The 21,729-nt window shown below is 28.8% G+C and overlaps 1 protein-coding gene across 5 annotated transcripts in view; it reads right to left on the bottom strand.

Moving 5' to 3' along the window:
• LOC100168340 (protein EFR3 homolog cmp44E) overlaps positions 1-21,729 on the bottom strand; it is a 63,292-nt gene that overhangs the window by 1,264 nt on the left and 40,299 nt on the right. For 2 of the 5 annotated variants that reach the window (XM_029487877.1, XM_029487876.1), the window contains 9 exons: positions 2,637-2,704; positions 2,427-2,554; positions 2,220-2,370; positions 1,996-2,148; positions 1,817-1,923; positions 1,285-1,434; positions 722-1,214; positions 467-639; positions 25-385 (listed from right to left, as the gene is read on the bottom strand). In XM_029487877.1, the coding sequence (XP_029343737.1) occupies positions 25-385; positions 467-639; positions 722-1,214; positions 1,285-1,434; positions 1,817-1,923; positions 1,996-2,148; positions 2,220-2,370; positions 2,427-2,554; positions 2,637-2,704 (1,784 nt within the window). Of the gene's footprint in view, positions 1-24; positions 386-466; positions 640-721; positions 1,215-1,284; positions 1,435-1,816; positions 1,924-1,995; positions 2,149-2,219; positions 2,371-2,426; positions 2,555-2,636; positions 2,705-2,954; positions 3,233-16,470; positions 16,526-16,949; positions 17,097-20,628; positions 20,732-21,729 lie in introns of those variants that run through there. The other 3 variants (XM_003242366.4, XM_029487875.1, XM_001947598.4) reach the window with 3 other exon arrangements.

The following is a 21,729-nucleotide window of genomic DNA, read 5'->3' as shown; positions in this document are numbered from 1 at the left end:
TGTTTTATTAATTTTATATTTTACTTTTTCCACATAGTCCTTGAGTGGATGTAAATCTGTCACAATGGCTACTAAGAGCATAATACTTATTACCAAACCGTGCAAATGGAATTTCTGTTGTGTTGAAAGTACAGCGTTAGTAATGGCTAGCTCCTGTATACTTAAAATCAGTCTGATAAAGTCCAAAACAGTTTCCTCAGACAATAGTTCAATACATATTAAAGCCAAAGTTGTGTACACGGCCTCAACATTTTCAACAGTATTGTTCGTCATTTCTAAGCTTTCATATATAGATACATAGATATCTTGAGCATGTTTTCGGATAAATATTGTATCACTGCGAGAACATTTCTCTAGATTTATTTCAGATTTGGTGATATTTACCCTATAAAATATAAGACCATTAATATTATTATTATTATTACTATCGGTGAATATTTCAAGGTATTTTCAATTGAAAACTTACGTAGCTTTGGAGAGCTTAGATGCATTATTATGCCTGTCTAAAAGTGTGTGTAATATGCGTAGGACAATAAAGCGAATTTCGTCCTCGGAAGCAGTTAATGTTTTCAATAATAAATCCAAGAATGATTGAGGAAAAGTAGCATTCATTTGTACTGAACTATACTTGGTGCTCACCTATATAATAATACAATTAGTTTAGTTATATTGAATTTAAACTCTAATAATAACATAGAGACCATATAAAATGAATAAATACCATTAAAAGAGATTTTAAGCACATTCTTTGTACATGAAGGTCATTAGGATTATTTGAAGATTTGAACTGTGGTACTTTGGACATAATAAACATCATGATTTCAATTTTTTGATAATCAGGCAAATGGGCAGCAAATTCTCCAAGAGCATGTATAAGTGCTTCTCTGTATTCATTTTCACCATCAGATTCGGAAAGGCCAGTGTTGGACGGCGGACGTCTAGTGACTGATGTACGGAGATTTGTTAGCAGGGAGTTTATTATTTCTAATACTGTTGGTCCAACACTTTCATTAGCTGCGATAGCAATAATTTTCGATAGTACGTCTGCAATACTGGTTCGGATTTTGGGAGATGCGTTGCCGTTTTCATCCAAATGTGTCATTAGTGTCTCCACGACAGCATATGAATATTGAGATTGAATAGAAAACATTAAGATACGGAAACACTGTGTAGCAAATACATTTGGCACCCACATATGATGAGCGTCTAGGTGTCTAGATATTTTAAATGAATGAAAAAAAATAAAATTATAAAATTATTTTAAATTATAAGTTCATCTATTACTTAAGCACAGGGCGAATGACACTTTTAACATGACCAAATGATGCACGTCCAATTAACTCTCTTAAACAAGATTCTGCTAATGAAAATGAATCAGTTTTATCATTGACCTCTTCTGAAATTCCACTTTCGACAACAATATCAGTTTTAGATCTAGAAAAAAATAAAATAAATATTAATAATTAATATAGTATTCTTAATAAAGTAAGTTTACAACAAAAATATTATTGAATTATATGATGTTAACTCTATCAGTTATTTATAGTTGTATGTGTTCTACTGTAACAAAGAGATTGAGAGTTGTAATATAAGTATTGATTATATTTTAGCGGCTAGTTAGAAATACTATAAAATATAATATAAATTTAATTCTATTGTGGCTTTGCTTTTGGAATCATTATTGTATGTAATTTATTATAAAGGCTGAAAAATATACTAAAACACAACATAATCTATGTTTAGAGCAAATACAACAATATAACTAATAATACAACACAAATACTATAGGTTACTTGAGTACTACTATGACACTTACTTCATTGTATGCATATTAAATAATAAAGATGGAACAATTTTGTCCATGTGAACAGGTTCCCAGATGTTTTCAACTAAATCATCAGAGACTGTTTTCCTGATAACTCCCTTAATAAGAATAAAAAATACAATTTATATGAAACCAGTACAAAATACAAAACATTCAATATCAATTTTTACTTGAATGCCTTTAATGCCTGCCATTCGAATCATTTCCATTGTGACTAAATTTGGATTGTTGTTGTGACACATGGAAGAAAATTTGGAAACAAAAAAATCATATCGCCTATGATATGATGGAGTATCCTCTTCGATATTTGAAAATCGTACAAACTATAAACAAAATAACAGCTGTTAATCAGTATTAATTTTGTTTGAATACAAAATTGAATAAATGTTGGTACCGATTGTGTGGCTAGTATTTGTAAACTGGGTTCCGATGATTCAAGTAGCTTTTGCACAATGCGTAAGTAGCTTTCAACAAACAAATTTAGAGTTTGGGCATGACATGCTACAAGGAGCTGGTCCATAGCTTCCATAGCAATCATTACAAACCTATAATTAAAAATATTAGACAATTTGTTCGATTTCTTAACTTAAATAAACCTTACTCATTTCTCTTGCGAGAGATGTCTCTACTAGCTTTCTGGAACAGATATTCGCCAATACGATCTAATTTTTCTGGTGACGATAAAGCATAGAACGTCAACTTCTCCATATTATTCTTCACCAAGCCGTCCTAGATTACATACCATTATTATATAAATTATCAAATGACTATTTTTTATTAAGATATCTTAGATAAATATTAAGTTATATACCTGAGGTACGGACGGGAATATGTTATCAACAAGTCGTTTATAGCGAGGGCGCATACGAGATAAGCAACCTAGTAAAATAAAACATGAAACCATATATTATACTCATCAATTATTATAAATCTAATTAAATTTATTTATGTATTAGTGGTTCTAAAATTGAAATAATTTGTTGGTAAAAAATGAATTTTGTGTTAGAAAATGTATGTTGGTTAGTGACCTTGGCAACACCCTTTTACCAGCTCAAGATTTACATTACTGTGATCTGTTACTGATCAAATTTTGATATGATTTTAACATAAACTATTCTGTTAAACTCACCAACACACATTGCTATTTGAGTACAAAATAAAATGTAGTCTCAAAAAGCTTTGACAAATTGAAAGGGACTTGCGACAGTAGAAGACTAATAATATGAAGACCTTTTGTTGATAATATCGTCAAAAATGTTAAGTGGAAATCATGTTATGAGACATCATTACAGATCATAATAACTAGAACATCGATAATTTAAAAAACAATCATATGACAAGCATTAAAGCGAACCCAGACAGAAGAAAGAAGGAAATAATTAGTTCGTCAATACTCAATATAACTAATTATTAATCTATATTTTATCCTGTTGGATGTTACTGATAAGTATTTTCTTAGTGATAATGGAACGATAACAAGTAAATTGATAACATTGAACATGTTTATTCCATGAAGTAAAGTTAATAAAAAAAATATTAATTATACTGATTATTATACCTATAATTATTATAAACGAGCTTGAAAGGTAATTACTAATTATCAATGCCATCATTTGATGGGATGAGGAAGGTTGCAAATGGCGTAATAACTTTATAAGTAAGTCCAACCGCCTAATTCTGACTTCCCTATCGTTGTCAGCATGCTAAGCTAAATCATAGGCGCCACTAGACCTATACTTTTGAGGGTGCACAAATTATAAAGAATTCCCAGACCCCCGGACCCATACTCTATATACAGGCTATAACAGAAAGATCTGACAAAAAAAAAAAATTACGCTACTTAAACGTATGACAAAAATATTGTGGAAAAGATATTTTGAAAAAAGTTATTACATTCTAAGCCAATAACTTTTATTGTATTTATGTTATCTAAAATATAGGCTTGTTTTATAAATTATAATAATTAATTATAAACGAGGAAACAATAAAAACACTCTCACTTTCTATCCTGCCAAAGATAAAGAGAAATATCGTTATCCTGTTTTCTAAGTTATTTTGTTGAATATTATTAGGTATGATCAATGTTACACAAATAATTAAAAACAACATAACTGTGACCTGTTCTATACAACATAAAATACCTACCTAAGCTAAAGATTATTTGTTATACTGTTATAGCAGGGAATGTTGAAACCGTAGACCTATAAACTAAGTTTTTATTAACTTAGTTTATAGGTCTATCGTCTATGGTTGGAACATAATAGTGAATTAGTGAAGTACTCACTATTAATCACTTATTATGTTCCTCAATATACTCTAGGGTACAACTTTTTTGTATTTATTGATAATTTTTACTTCAAAATAATCAAAATATTATAGATTAAGTATTTTATATTTTGGGGGTGCACATTTTAAACTTGGGGGTGCACAAGTCCCCTGTGCGCCCCCTAGTTGCACCAATGAGCTAAATAAGTACATTAAAGTAAGAAGAAAAAAAAGTGGTGTCCAGGAAACAGTAGTTTCTAATTTTTTACAAGCGTTTTAAGTCGAGATTTCGACAAAATTCACGAAATCACAACAATTTCCAGTTTATTTTTTAATCGATAATAGAATACATTAAAAGGTTCCTTGTAAGTTGATTTTTCCTGGTTTCTAAGTAGGTAGTTTGTTGATTTTGTTTGGTGTTATATTTTTCCATTATACCTTTATTATAGAACCTAGATATTTCTATTTTAAAAATATTTAATAAAGTAATAAATAATCACAGGTAAAGCCAAAACAGTTGGTGCCTAATGAGGTATTTAAAACTAAATAATACACTTGTCTTTTTTTTTAAGCAACATTTTATCTCGTTGTCCCGACAAATCAGCTTTTAATCATTTCATCTCCATATATTATAATAACATGGACGTAAAAAACAACGTGTAGGTAGAAAATAATAGAAAAAAAAAATACAAAACAATTTTTCTCATTACGTATACAGTTTTATATAGAAAACCAAAGTTTTGTAGTGAACAATTTATATAAAGGGAGGGTCGAGTGTCAACTGACAAGTGCCAACGAATAATATCGTCAGTGATAACCATAATGAGACATTTATATAGACTTAGGTTTAGGTATACCTATTGACGTTTGACAGTTACACATTGTAATTCTGTGGCTTGGTGCAAGAAGGGCCAATGTCATATTTTGACAATGTTCAGGAATTTAAAATATTAAATTGGCCAATTTTCAACATTTACCTACATAAAAATCTTAAATTGTATGTAGGAACTTTAAAAATGCTGTTACTTAATTATATTTGTTTTCATTTCATTGTATGACTCTCATTTAGTTTTTAAGTATAAATATGTACGTTTTAGTTTGACATTGGCCCCCCAGAAAAAATAATAAAATTACTTCACAGGTTTGACATTGGCCGAAAACTAAAATTTAAAATAAACAATTTTTAATAATTAAAGAACTTTACTTTTTTTATGAAAACCTAATAATAATATTCAATTCACTATTCAGCATAATGTTAGTAATTTCTACATTTTAAACTTTATTAATTTGATTTCGAATTGGGCCAATGTCTTGGCTATAGATAATAGGTATGTGGCCAATGTCGGCATAGGCCCATAATAAATCGATTATTAGGTATTTTATCAATTATTGTCAAAAAAGCCAATGTCAAATCTAATTTGGTCATACGCAGCATAAGAGACATTGGTTCTTTAAACACAAGTAACATAAGCAAATTTTAATGACATTGGGTCAAATAATCTCAATTTTGTCCCAAACCAGCACGACTATCGTCTGCCACCCTTTGGCCCTTCCTATACAACACATATCGCGATTTAATGGGCATACGAGCTTATATATTATATACATGTCCAAAAGTATTATCAAAATATAAAAATATTATTAGATCATTTTTAGAGGTTTTGAGTCGAGATTGTTTGTCCCATTTTATTTTTACCAAATAACGAAAATCGCTAACCTGCCAATTCAATGAAACAGGCTTAAAAGTTACAGACTTACAGGCATGATGGAGGCTTAGGGAAATAACTAGATTGTAAAAGGAAAAAACCATGGGAGTTGAGAGGAACTAACTAGCAACTACCAAGTACCAACCTTTTGCAAGATTTTGCCCATGCCTATATAAAATCTGAAATGACACCATTTAAACACGTAATGTGATTTACTAATACGTGTATATATTTTATAATATTACCTATAATAAATTACAATTTGTTTTTATGTATAATGTATACGGTTATTAGAACTGTTTTAATTTTCCAGAACATTCAAAATTCAATGATATTAATACGTAATACCTACATGACCAAGATGTATTTTAGTGTCTAATGTCTATAGATAATAAATATAGACGATACCTATATTATAATAATATTATATAATAATTAATGGTCATAGCCCATAGGTATATTATTTTTTTAGGATTTATAGCATTTGTTTGATTTATTTCAAGTGTTTTAATTTAATCTTAGTTCTTACAGAGCCTCAGTGTCCTGCAAACTCTATTGATACGAAAATATACAAGTGTATCAATTCCTATTCGATTATTCATTAAGATTTTATTGTATATACTTTTTTAAATGATTGAAATATAATATAATATAACCAATTCAATACATAAGTAATATTTTACACTTTTATAATAATTAAAGGCCTTAAGTTAAGTAGTAACCTTGACCCTGGACATATATTGATAACATGTGCTGCAAGGCCTATATAACCCTTGGTTTTTTCTTTAGACTGGCGAAAGACTTTCATTCTATCTTGTTAATTAAATTGTTATTTTGTGCTCTTGTCAGACCCATACTTGAATATGGAATCATAGCTGTTTTATGGAATCCCCATTCTGCTAGTGGTTCTAGGCAGCTTGAATGAGTTCAACGTAAGTTTTTCAAGTATACATGAGCCATTCTAACCGCATGTGAGCTTCACGATTACACTCCTGTTGGCTGTTGCTACTTTCCTGGGCCTTTCATCTTTAGTCAAACGTATACGCTTATAAGAATGTTGTGGCCTGCGGATATTCTGTTTTTTATTAATGAGCTCTTGAAGGGAACTATCGATTCTTTTATGATTATGGTGCCTCAACGCGGAACCAGATTCTCTGATACTTTTTATATCCCCCACGGTCTACGCTACCACAAATTATTTAGCTGATAAGCCGCTTATATAGGCGATTAAGTCGAGGGAAAATGCTGATCCGTCTTTCACCATTTTAACCTTGTCTTATCTTGTAAATTTTGTTATATTCTTATTCTTATTCTTATTCTTGTTATTTTGGTATGCAGACTTATTTATCTATTTGGTATATTGTACTTATTTAAATTGTTTTCATATTTCAATCTCTTTACAAAGGGCCTCACCCGTTAGTGTTAATAAAATAAAATATTAAAACTAATGTCGTGGCGTCGTAGGTTACATTGTCGTAATTTAACCATGTTTGTGAAGGGATTGTAACATTTACCCCCCTCCCCTCCTCACCGTCATCACTCCAGCAAAAAAATTTTAGTTTTTATCGTAATAAATTCGTAATAATCTCAGTCCAACCATTGTGATCTGTAATCTGTACCTATAATGTAAGTAAGTAGGTATCTACATGTATAAATGCATACATTAAAATAAATAATTACATACTATTTAATAAAGTTTTAACATGTACTTTTTGAGTAGATTCGTGGAATAATCTGCGTATCCATAATATAAACTCTAAAATCTTCAAAATCTTATAACATTTATAACCTTGAAATTAAGTCAGACCGACAAATTATAATCGCACCATTGTGCTTAACTTGTTGAAATAAACCGGTTGCCGAAAAAAATTTCTAAAAATCAACCTAAACTGCATTATTTCAATATATATGTGCATTGTGCAATATTGTAATTATAGTGATTAGTTTTTATTTGTTATTTCTATAAAAAATATAAACTATATTAGCACAATATAGTAGGTACTTTACCTATAAGGCTATAAATAATAATAATATAATATTTAAATAATTAAATAAGTACCGACATAAATATGGTTCGCCAGTTTAAAAAAAAAGTCATGGGGGTATACGACACCCAAATCCCCCCCCCCCCCCGTAATTACGCCACTGGTGGGTTCCAAAAACAATCACTTAACAATTTACATTTAATGAATCATTATAGGTAGTGGGTGATTCATGATTATGTAGTATATTTCTACCTATATTATTTCATTCCAGTGAAGTGTAAACCAGTAAATAATAAGTTATTTTGGGTTTGTCTATTCTAAGGTCGAATTAAATTGATCAGCGTTTTTTTAAGATATTATGGCTATCTTGTTGTAAGCTTTCTGCCGTTTTTGCCACTCTACAGCAATATTCAGATGACAATATATTCCCGTATGAAATGGATGGATGTAAAAGTGGTAACAAATTAAATAATATTTATTAAACATAGGTAGTATATTATTAAAAATTATTATAAATAGGTAATATAGGTTGGTATATATAGCCATATAGGTATTATTAAACATTATATATAATATCAACAACCCGCGACACTGTCACCGTAGTCTCGTTATTTATCACTTAAAAATAAACGCTTTTATTTTTTTTTTTATATAATCAGTATTACAAAATGGAAAAAGAATAAGAAAAAAATATCAAAATACTTGTGCCATGTTCCTTAAAAAAGTGCTAAATGTTGAATGTGTCCCTTAAACTCCCTTTTATTGATTCCTTTACTGCACCACGTTTCAGTTACATATCTGAATGTACATTACATTTTACTAAGCATATCTGTAGTTGATAAGTCAATCAATTATGAATAGTAAATACAATCATCGTAATCGCGTATTCGCGTGGTAGTACCATATTACTACCATGTATACGACAAATGTCCCGTAATCGAAGGTTGATCGCAATTTGCGGTAGAGCGCATACAACAAGAAAGCCAAGATACTGACGTTTTAATATTATGTTTTTGAAACATAATATGCTGATCCGGATGTTTTATTTTCTCCTAATGTTTGGGCTACGTTTAGGGTGACAACAAACAGGACAACAAACAGCTAGTAATCATTATATTTGAAACTAAAAAAAAAGATATTACGACTGGAACGTTTGGGACAGTATACCCTCCAAATAATAAAAAATAAATAGTAAAATAATCATGACATGCAGCTTTTATACATAGATATATTGTGTATATGACAAAACGTAAATGCACATTTTTACCACGTCTGTTTAAAACGGGCAGTCCAAACTTGTAAAATATGCACGTATAAAGATTTCAAATTTTTTGTGGGGTCTCAGCTTACCTAAATCCTTTTAAATCTGAGAATCAGTTTACCAAAAAAAGGTAAAGCACTCAGTTTACTGGCCCCGAAAAAACAACTTGCAAACGGATGAACATTAAAAGTTTTAGTAAGTGTACCTACTGTATAAGTACTATAATAAGGCACTACGATAGTATACTATACAGGGTGTCCCGTGAGGATTTACCTATTAGCCGTAGAGGGGGACTCGCCGCCCAGACAAAAACCGGTTTTTTGCCGTTTTACTTATTAATTAAAAAAATTATTAAAAATCAGGAAATTAATGAAATTAAAATGTTGAAACGTCAATACTTTCAGAAAATTAACTCTACAAATGGCAATCTTCAATATTTTTTTTAAATAATTAATTAAAAAATAATTATTTTAACTTTTTTACTAAAACATAAAAAAAAAATAAAAAATTAGTATTTGTAGTGCTTACCTCTGTGAAGTCTTAATAAGAAAACAGAATTACGATATCTCTATTATATTACAGGAGATATCAGCAATGAGTAAATCCTCACGGGACACCCTGTATAAGCAATAATATTTTTAATAGGTAGTGGTATATAATAAATATTGCACATACCAATTATTTTTGTTTATATGATTGTTAAGTGTACATTGCAAAGATTCTTAATTACATTTATTTGTTGTAATTTATAGGTTTTTAAAAACCTATAGATAATTCGATATTTAGATAAACATTATTTTCGTATATATACCTAGTCGTATAAATATTAATTATTAATTATTTTATACAATTTAATTGGTCATTATAGCTATTAGGTAACTATAGTACCTAATATTTAATAAAAAAAATATATATACCTACTATATAGTTTATAAATTATAATAAAAACAAATATTATATACTATAATTTATAACGCTTAACTATTGTAGATGGTTTTTTTTACTATTCTATAATCAATATTATAAGAATGAAATAAATTTTCAGAACTACAAAAATTATAATGTCAATCATTTTTTATGTGTGAAAAATTGGCTTATATAAGTATATAACCATATTAATTATAACAATACGGCAAGTTTCTCGGCTTTATCACTTTTTCATGACTCATATAGTTTGGATTCCCTTGTAGACAGGGGTGGATAGGTAGTATTTTTGTTACAGGAAAATATTTTAAGGGGCCCACCAACAGAAGAAAAATTTATTCGCTTCGCTCGCATTACATATTTAACCTAACAACTAAACTTAACAATTTAACTTAACTTACAAATTAAATATTGTTATAAGAACTATTCAAATCATATAAATCAACTCGTGTTGATCATTTACAATTTCATCATATTTTCAATACATTAATAATTTTGTTAAGAGGGCGCAACACTCGCATGTGTTGTCTCCGTCTTACAAACGTGTAACATACCAAATGTACGCTCAGAAATTTAAGTTGTATGCTGTAATTCAGTTTTTAAGTGAGTTATGAGCATTTTTAACTTACATTTATTATACACGCTATAACTCACTTAAAAACTGCATTATCGTAAAAAAACTTCCAAAAAAACACAGATAATGTTCTTACCATCAAGTTTCATAATAGGCCATTCACTCTAATTTTTAAGCTAACGGCATACAACTTGAATTTCTGAGCGTAAATTTGGTATGTTACGCATTTGTAAGACGGAGGCAACACATGCAGGTGTGGCGTCCTCTTAACACTTTCCTTTTAAAAGCCACTTCATTAATAATTTGACCAGAGTCAATTCCAACCAAAAATTCTTTTTCTATTGACATGAGCATAAAACGTTCTAATAAATCTTGTGACAAGGTGCTCGTTAAATAATTTTTTATATATTTTAATTTTGAAAATCCACGTTCACATCTTACTTGAGTGACTGACAGAGTAAGTACTAAGTATAGTAATATGCAGCAGTTGTAGGGACTAGGATAAGAGTTGGTGTATAAATTATACTTTAATAAGAAATTGAAAATGCAAACTACACAGTATTTGTTGCCAGCTGTATACTAGTATGGGAACATTTTTCTTCGTCATCACCATCATATTCGTTACCAGAATTATATTCAATGTAGTCATAATTTTCACGAAAAATTATCTTTTTGAATTCACCCCACTTAGACATAAAGTCTGTGAACTCATCTCTTAAGGCTGCTGGAGCGTAATCCATTCTAAGGAGGAAAAACTAGGCATTTTATATTTCAAGTTAAATAGGTCTTGTAAATGTGTTGAATATAATCTATTTTTACTCTTTGTATTAGTAAATTTCTAAGTAAAAAAAATAAAAATCAGAAAAATGAAATTGTTAAAGCATAGATAATTTAGTAACGAATTCAAATCTGCTCTCAAAATTAATATCAAATCATTATATCGGGCGTACCTAGTGATTGAAGTCGTGAGCTATGTTTTCGACCAAAAATTAATCACCTTCCAGCCCCCTTAATGTGTTATAAAAAATTATATATTTACTATAAAATAGATATTAAATACCAGTGGCGTACGCAGGATTTTAGTTCGGTTAGAGTTTTCAATATAGGTTGATCAGTGACTCGTGGTGGGCTTTGCCCCCCCCCTGCTATATAGCTAAACTAGTAAATATCACCAACATTATACAACACAAAATAATTCTTTCAATTTGTTTAATTAAATTCTCAACACATGAAGCAGCATCTAATGCAGTTTTTAAATCTGAATTTTCAAGTTGCAAACTATGACTCAAACCAACACTAATAGATAAGACTTTAGTTAAAACGTAAAGAAAAACTAGAAATTGTAATTTTTTAATAGCACATAATAATTGATCTGCCTGAGATGATTTATTACTAGAAATCCAAGAACATTCATCAACGGATCCAGTACTTGAATTATATGATAATATTTCCAACGCACTGATTACAGCGAGTTTCATAACGTCCCGCACTTCAGTTGAAAACATCAGTAACACTGCATGATATGCTTTATCGATTTTATACTTCAGTGATAATTTCGAGTCGGCTAGTTGTTTATTAAAAAGACCATAGTCTATAGATAATAGACATATTATATTATTTAAGTGTTTAACAAATAAATACATTTTTAGATGAGAAAGAAATTTTTTTTTTTTTTGGGGGGGGGGGGGGTAAAACCCTAAAACCCTACCCCTGCGTACACCACTGTTAAATACCCAATCATTTCCGACAAATTTGTATTTCGTACCGGCGTATCGGGATAGAACGTGCAGTGTTCGCGGTCGACAGTCGGTTGGATACTTCGGTCTTCGATTAATGATAGCAATTATTTAAAATACCATGTTAAAGATTCATAAGCAAATTGTTGACTTGTGGTATTATTATATATTTATATTGTTAAAAATAAGAGTAATAATAATTTAAATAAAAAAAAAAATAGATTTAAATTTAAATTATTTCTATTTGGTGAATATTTTATTTTGCAAAAAAAACAATGTGTAGGTACACCTGAGTGGGGCCCCCCAACATAAACATAGACGGGGGCCCACAGAGAACATCAATTTTTCCCTATGGGCCTATCCACCCCTGCTTGTAGACCTTATAAACCGTTTCTAATTCTTTAAGATTTACTAAAAGTTCTAATTAAATACCTACCTACAGCTTAATTTTAATAGATTACTAATCAAACAATCTTTATTGAAAATATAAACTTAATATTATCGTAAGTACCTATAACTAATATTATATAATATGTACCTAAGTTTTTTTTTTTTTTTTATAATTTTATAAGGTAAATACAATCTGTTCCTTTAGGAACAATAAGAATATGTGATATTAGAAAAAAAAAACAATATAAAATATTTACATGAAAAAACGTGATGGGAGGAGTCACCCAGTGGTTACACTACCCTTACTTGATAAATGTACCTAAGTAAAAAAAAAAAGTCTTCACCTTTTAATTATTTTCTAAAATATTAACTAAACTAAAAAGTATATCTATTTACATAGTTTAGTTAAGTTAACACTGGACATTTACTGGACATTTATTAAAATAAAAATATACGTATATACTCATACAGGGAGTAAGGATACAGCTTAAACCTGTAGATGTCATTTTTTAAATCGGATAATATGGTACATGATTACTAATGTCCTTATTGCCATACTGTTTCGGGTTTCCTACTGGTACATACAAAAGTAATTTTAAAACCACATTTCAAACGATCTCGCCATCTCGGTACTCGGGTCAAGACTGATGGAATTTAAAATTAATAGTATAATATAAATTCTAAACTTATTGAGAAACGACTTCTGTTTAAAATATCCGAAAAGAAACATGTTGAAATATTCATCGTATAGTATATTATTTTAATAAAAAAAGCAACTATACTTACAGTAAATATAATAATACTTATGTAGAAACCTCATTATATTGATACCTATTATACCTATGTCCTTATATAATTTAAAATTATATTTTTACTGGGTTTAAGCTTTAGATAAATGTATCATCTATAGTTATTACTTTACATTTTAAAGCCCTGATAAATCGATAAACTCGAATATTCGTTAAATGGTTCTGAACGAAGTGTACCATAACATTTTATAGGGTTTAAACGAAATTTAAGAGATTAACTCTAGAAATCGATTCGTGTCAGACGTAGATATATGTTATACAAGGACAACGGGTGATTAACTACCCATTTAGTATTTTAAAGAATGTATTTATTCAAACTTTGGTTTTTGTAATTTTTAAGTAGCTACTCTTAGAAGTCTCATGGAGACGATATTAAAATTTTTTAATCATTTAAAGATTATCATGTGTTGATACAAACTTTTTTTTCTAATGAAAACCACCCTATTTTTATGTAAATTGATAACCCCATGATTTGAAAATGTTTACGTTTCTATATCGAAATACAATCTAAAAGTTTTTGCGAGCTATTAAATATTAATCTTAATGTAGCCATGTAGTTACTAAGGATAATATTCCTTAATAACGACTTCACATTAAATCTAAAATTAATTTATAATAAAATTTATAGTACCTAATTAGTGTCTAGTTACTTATTAAACTCAGATATGTTTAGCTAATTAAAAAAAAACTTAAAACATTTTAATAAATTACTATAATTTCAAAGCCCACATATCTATTAAGCCTATTATCATGGACAATATTATTATCCTTACTCCTTACTATTTACTCGTTAGTTCTTAAAATTTATTGGGTAACACAGAGAATAAACTTATATTTAAATTAAAATTTATATAGACACATCAACATTTTCAAAAACATCAACTGCTTAATAATCAATAATAAAAAGGTTGGTTTATATTTGAAAATAGAAGTTTTATCGTCACTCTCTTTATATCAATGGGTTAATGGACAAAAATGAAGGTAAGAATACTTGGTGAATCACCCTGTATAATATATACATATAAATATATTATATACTATATAGACACTGTTGATTTGGGTTACGGTTGGCGGGCTATACGATGTACGACAACGAGCACCGCACAATGCACATATCTCTAAATACCGCACGTTAATCAGATGTATTTACTACTATGTACATTGTTACAACTTAGTGTGTGTACTACACTGTAGTACACATATACATAGAAAACATGTCTTATTTGGTGCGATAGCTTAATGGCTATATTGTCACATTAGTAAAGTCACGTCCTTGACCTGTATGATAAATTAATAGTATTGGTAGGTACTAGCTGGTAGAATAGTGGACAGGTGCAGTTTTTGATGTTATTGCCGTACGGGGGCAATATCATTTCAATAAATAGTGATTTACGATGTAAAACGAAATTAAATTATTTTTTATGTTCATACATGAATGAATATCTAATATTAATATGGAATAACAAACGGTAGAAATGGTCAGGACAAATGTGATTAAAAATTATCTTTACTTATATATTTTTTGTGAATGACGATTTTGGATTTCATCGATAATTTACTCAATTTATATTCACAGATACACGCAAAAAACGAGATATCAAACAACAAATTTATGGAAAGTAGAATAAATTACGCAGTTTATTTAACCCTCTTCGGTTGTAATATTGAATTATAAAATAAGCTAGGAAATTGAAATAAAAATATATGTCAACAATATTTACGTAATTTAGTTTGACAGTCTATATAAATTAAAACATGATTTATTATCATATAAATTAGGATAATATCCATACATATTATGTAGAATTTATATTTCGTATTTTTGTATCACAATTTATTCACATTAATGTTTAATTGTCCATCCTCTCATATAGAAGTTCCTAATTAGTTATTATATTGCTGTTGTAGGTGTCAATAATTAAAAAAAATTGTGTAGTCACCATAAAATGAAAAAAGTGCTTTGAGTTAATAGTTGAAGAATAAAAATATTTATAAGTACTACACAATAGGTATTACTAAATTGCGTTTTAGACTAGCTTAGAATTGCCCGTCTATCTTTCTTTATACATCATTTTCCATATAAGCTAACTATTGTAGTAAAATTATTAAATTCAATAAAATTACCAGAGTTTGTTTTGTTTTGTTAGGGTTAACTACGTTATTAAGATTGCAATAAAAGTGCATAAAAAGTTTTATATATCTAGCATATATAATTTTTGTGTTTAATTGTCTTGTCAATTAACATAATATTATTGATGTCAATATTAAAATATAGATAATATACTGGTTTTATATTGAATTATGTAGTTAAGCATATGAATGAGTCGCTGTCTATTAAATACTGCGATGACAAATATAAAATAATTTAACTAAAAAAAATACCATAATACAATAATACTCAAATATATTTTAACCGATGTAATATGTTAAGTTACAATTTATAACGATTGTATTACGAATGTAATAAAATGTCGATTTTCATTAAAATGTGAGCAGTAGCCAATGCGTAAGGCGTAACATTTATCAAGTATTGTTAATATCAATTAAGTTAATTTTTTAAATAAATATAAAAACAAAATTAGTAGGTACCTTCTAACTGTTGGTATGTGGTACAATACCCATGTCAAAATTATTTTAAATCTAAGGACATCAAGTGTTTAATGCATTAAGGTAGTTTCAAACATAGTGAGATTTTGTGAGCGTTAGTATACATACTAATAAGGTTTATAAAATGTCAGTGATAAATTAATAGGGTGCGTACATTTAAATGGAATGACTATACGGCAATTAAAGGAAAAGGTTTATTTCACCCCTGTTAAGTATAATTTAATCTCGATTCCAAGTGTCTCCTACAACATGAAAACAAGAGTACAAGACCATGATATATCATCACTCTCGTTGGTCAGTTAGAGTCGACAAATATAATAATAATAACAATTGTATAGATATAATTTTTCTTTATATAATGACTAATGAGTTGTATTCATATACTCACATCCCGGGTCCGTACACTTGTCCACAATCGTGTCGACGCACTTCATCACATCCGCCTGTTTGTAACAACAGCAAAAGCTCACATTGGACATTTTATTTAACAAGTGGTGGAGACAATTTTCAAAAAAAAAATAATAGTAATAATAAAATCAAGTAAGAAAACAACTATGTATAATACTATTGAGAAGCTTCAGAACAATTTTCGGGGGAAAATCGCTTAGTCTCGTATCCGTATAAAATAAATTGTGACGTATAATAATATAGTAATTTATTATACAATCATGTAATATTATTATACGAGACGATCTACCTACAATATGCAGAGGAAAAAAAAAAATTCACGATTGTTGTCCGATAGTTAATCCGAACATATATAATACAGCTACACTAAAAGAAACTCCGTCGCGAGATAAACCGAATTTTCACGAATACATAAATTAATTAAAAAAAAAAAAAATAATACGTGAAAAAGTTAAGAACCGAATAATTAATCCGTCGGATGTGTGCAATGGATATCGTGTCCAACAATACGCCGTGTACGATTATCGCACGAGATGACGTTGGCTTGACGTCTGCAACGGTAATGTATAATATACCACCGGCGAAGCCCATAGAGCACTGACCGTGCGCGCGCGCTTTGGCCGATGCGCTCGGCGGGTGCCGCTCGTGAAAAGCTCATTCGCGAAACGTCGTCGTCACCGCCTCATATATTCATGGGCTGCAGCTCGCGCGACCCCCGTTGTAGAGAGAATATTATACGCGCACTTTCATGGCGCCAGTGATGATGATGATATGTCTTGTGTGTGTCCAAGTGTCTTCACGAGTTGTCGACAATTTCATTTAACTACGCAGCATAATATGTGCAGTGTATCGAGGATAATAATTGTATATATTATTATGTATTTTGGAAGATGTACGAGTGGCCACGTGGGGTCTATTATATAATATATAATATATTAACAATATTAATTCTATACTGACATGTTTTTATAATGTGTAAGAATTATTATTGTCAGAATCTATAATAATAAGCATCAGATTAAATATTATATAATCACCATATTTTTAGGTATATTGTTGTAAAACCACATTTTTAAGCACTAGTTTAATATTGTTGCAAAAATTGTTTAAGAATAATCTGTATAAAAATCAATAGTAAATTCTTTAAATATTAAAATAAATCTAAATACTTGGGAAGATAGGGTCCATATGTTTAAAAATTTCAAAAATAAAATGTTTAATGAATTTATTATTAAAGAAAAAAATAGGGGTGATCATGCTTGGTGAATCATCCCATATAATATATATATTATGAACTACCTATATAACTATACTATACTATACGTATATAGTAGGTACCTATAGCTGTACTACCTACCTAATATATTTCTGTGTGTATACAGGTTGAATTTTTTTTATCATCGCTAACCAGAAGAATGTTTTGTGATTTTTCTTTTGTTTTAAACTTTTTGAGGACATAACTCTAAACTCACTTTTTTGAGAACAGGAGAGCAAAAACAAAATTTAACTTTACGCGCTGTCTTTTATATATTATAAGATATTCTGTTTTTTTTTATTTTTCTTTAAATCGATAAAGGTAGTGTTATAAAAAATTTTATCGCTGATTAAATAAAGGTAATATTTTGGGTAAAGCCAAGACTCGGGAAGTGTAAGTAAAATTACAGTAACAAAAACTTTATTCTGAAAAAAGTGCCACTTAGAGACTATTTTAATTTAAAGCTTTGAATTATACTGGCTTATAATAATATTATTATATAAGTTCAACAGTCAACAGCGCAGCACTATACGTTTTTTAAAATAGAAATTGAAAACTGAAAAAGGCTTAGGATCCGGACTAAATAATGCGAATGCTTCAAGATAAAATACAAAAATCACTCTGTATACGCATTTTATATATAAGATCATATTATTGCCGAACACAAAGGGTATATATGTATATGTGTGTGTATTGCGCATTACACGTTTTCTTGGTGATTTCCCGAGAAATGCCGTGTGTCAGCATCCGTAAATGTCACACTGCACCCTTGTTTTATGTATGAACAACGGCGAAAAAAGTGTCAATATCAGATTTGTGCGCATTGCCTTTTTAAAGTATTTTTCTATAACGGGGAACCATTACGGTATAGTATATAAGTTTATTGCGAATATGATTTTTGCTTTGTTTTGAAACGAGATTTGTTTAAGCTTTTATAGATAATATACAGTAATATCATATTCATGTGGTTTTGCTCACATAATGAACTGACGGACTGTTATTTTACTGACGAAGATTGAGGATGACATTTTTAGGAGGCTATTATATTATATCTTTCGATAATATATTTTTCAATTTGTCTCCATTCAGACTGTATGCTATATATGTCTATATTTCAATCTTTCTATTTAATAATTTATTAATCGAATATAAAATAAATAAACTTAGTTTATATAAAGTAATAACTATATATAAACTACCTATAATTATTGATCTATTGTATTGATAACAATATAATGTCCCTACATATTTGCAAATGTTTTTTTCTTTAGTAACTTAAACAATAGGTGAAACATTCTAAAACCACTATACTATTTTAGGTAGGTGTACCTACTATTTTTTTTTGGCGGGAGGAGGGGGGGGAGAAGTTTCGGTAATTTTGTAGGAATCCAGGAAATCTTTTTTTCGGTATATTATATTATTTTGACAAATAAAAACTGCGATCAATTTAATCTGGTTTATAAAAGAATATACCAAATATAAATGTGATGACTGTTAGGTATACAGTATACTTATTTTTATAAGACTTATTCAGTGGCGTGACTAACTTTAAAAGTTGTGTGCAAAGATGAGCATTTTCGTCATTAATTCTGATGAATCCCGGACGAAAAGTCCAGAATGAAAAAAGTTGTACAAAAAGTCCGGATTCATTTTTTGATTGCCGGACAAAAAGTTCTAGTACATTTTTACTCTTCGGAGAAAAAGTACGAAAATACAAAATTGTCTATTAAATTTATAATGTATTCATGTCATATACACATTATATGCATATAATATTATATATAGTCAGTTCAATGATAATTAATATTTATTTAAAAAATGTATTTGTTGTACTTTTATTATATTATTGTATTTTTTTTTTAAATTTCGTTTCAATTTGGATTTTAAAACATTTAACTTTTTAAAAAAATATTATTATTGTATTGACATCGACAATCATTTTTTAGGGAAACGTATTATATATCAAATTATTATTGTATAGGCAAACGTAATGTATATCAAATTATTATTGTAAACTAGATTTTTTAAGACGTATAACTTTTTTTTTAAATATTATTTTTATATTATATTATTATTATTATTGTATAGCCAGACGTAATGTGAAAATTATAAGATGTTCAAAAGGTTTGCTAAGGTTTGAAAATTTAAAACAACAAGGTTTAGATTTTTATTACCGATTTTATTTTGTAAGATTGCTGTAGGTAAGTATAATAAAAATCCCAGAAAAGTAGTCATATGATTGTATGATTGGATTATCCCATTTTACATCTCACCCGGGTTTCCCCTATATATTGTATATTGTGACATTGACATTGTACTGACATCGCAGAAATAATAAGAAGTAATAAAATATAAAAAAAAATTATATATGAACTGACTATATTATATAATATTACATGCATATAATGTGTATATTACATGTATACATTATACATTTAATACACAATTTTGTATTTTCGGACTTTTTGTCAGACAGTAAAAATGTACTCGGACTTCTTGTCCGGCAATCAAAAATGAATCCGGACTTTTTGTACAACTTTTTTCATACCGGACTTTTTGAACCAAACTTTTTAACCGATTACCAATTCGGATACCGATTGACGGTGGCCATTACCCGACTATCAATTCTCCGTGCGATAACAGATTTAGGTGGTAACTATTTCTGGATTAGAGCGTGCGATCGACAGGCCGTGAAGTCAGGTGAAAAAGAACTTCATAATACTTAAGTACCTACCGCGTGTTTTGCTATTGTTTTACCAAAATGTTACTTAATTTTTTCAAATCAAAACATTATTTCACGTTTTACAGATAACAGCCCCATAGTTATTTTGTATTTTAAAATGTACATTTTAAATAGAATAAAAAAAAAATGTTATTATTTACCCTTTGCGTGTGTTTATTGTTAATCATATTAGACATATTATTTTATGTTGATCATTTTACAACCCTGTTGTTTCTACTGGGTGCAGTACAACTCTTGTGATTTCTGAAATCAAATAATAGAAATGCTAATGATTTTATAGTATAATACAATAAAATAAGTACCACTTAAAAATACTATGTTACGTACAGTTAAATTATAAAATATATAAATAACGATGACTGTTGGTATTAAAATTTATCAATAGTTTTCATATTTGTCCCAACAGATTTTAGAATTGAAAAACCTACCAATTCAATAATTAATACCTACTTATATACAAATACGAGTATACATTTTAAAACCTTATTTCAACAGCTATTTTTTTAAGTTATTTCAAATAAATTTAACATTACAATATTACACAATACAAACATGACACATATTATGTTACCTTTATATGTCATGAAATCAATTTTTCTTAAAAATTGTGAAAAAATTATTAACATGTAGGTATAACTCAATCTAATAAATTCTATGTATCTATCCATTCATATGTAGCGAATATAATTATTGTTGTAAGCTAAAAATCTTAGTTGTTGATGTTGTAGACTATATTATAGCATAATTAATAAACAATAATATATAATAGAATAATTTACCTAATAATTTCACAACAACAAAGTTGTACATGTAATATTGACAGGTTAGAACTAATTTAGTATAGTTAGTTGTTATATTGCAGTTGACAAATTAATCAGGAAACAGTTAGTGTTTAAAAAAACACTAAGTACCTACCTAACCCGTAGTTACGATAACATAACCTTCGGTATACTTTTGTCCATTTGCCTATATGCATAGGATATTGAAATATAGCACACAAATTACTGACTATTAAGTATTATAAGGTTATTTTTAGCGGAATAATTATTAAAGAAATTAAACATAGTTTTTTAATGTTCAACTTTTTTATGTCATGCTTTATAGTTTATGTATAATATAATCGTTGTCTAATAACGGTCTATTATTTATTTATTGACATTAATTAATTAGGCATTTGTTATATGCCAGTTGTTAACCTCACCAATTTGGCGGTAAAAATTTATAATCGCTCTGAAAACTCG

The sequence above is a fragment of the Acyrthosiphon pisum genome, chromosome A1 (assembly GCF_005508785.2).
Source record: "Acyrthosiphon pisum isolate AL4f chromosome A1, pea_aphid_22Mar2018_4r6ur, whole genome shotgun sequence".
In the NCBI taxonomy this organism is placed as follows: Eukaryota; Metazoa; Arthropoda; class Insecta; order Hemiptera; family Aphididae; genus Acyrthosiphon; species Acyrthosiphon pisum.
This window is presented reverse-complemented; position numbering and strand designations above follow the sequence as displayed.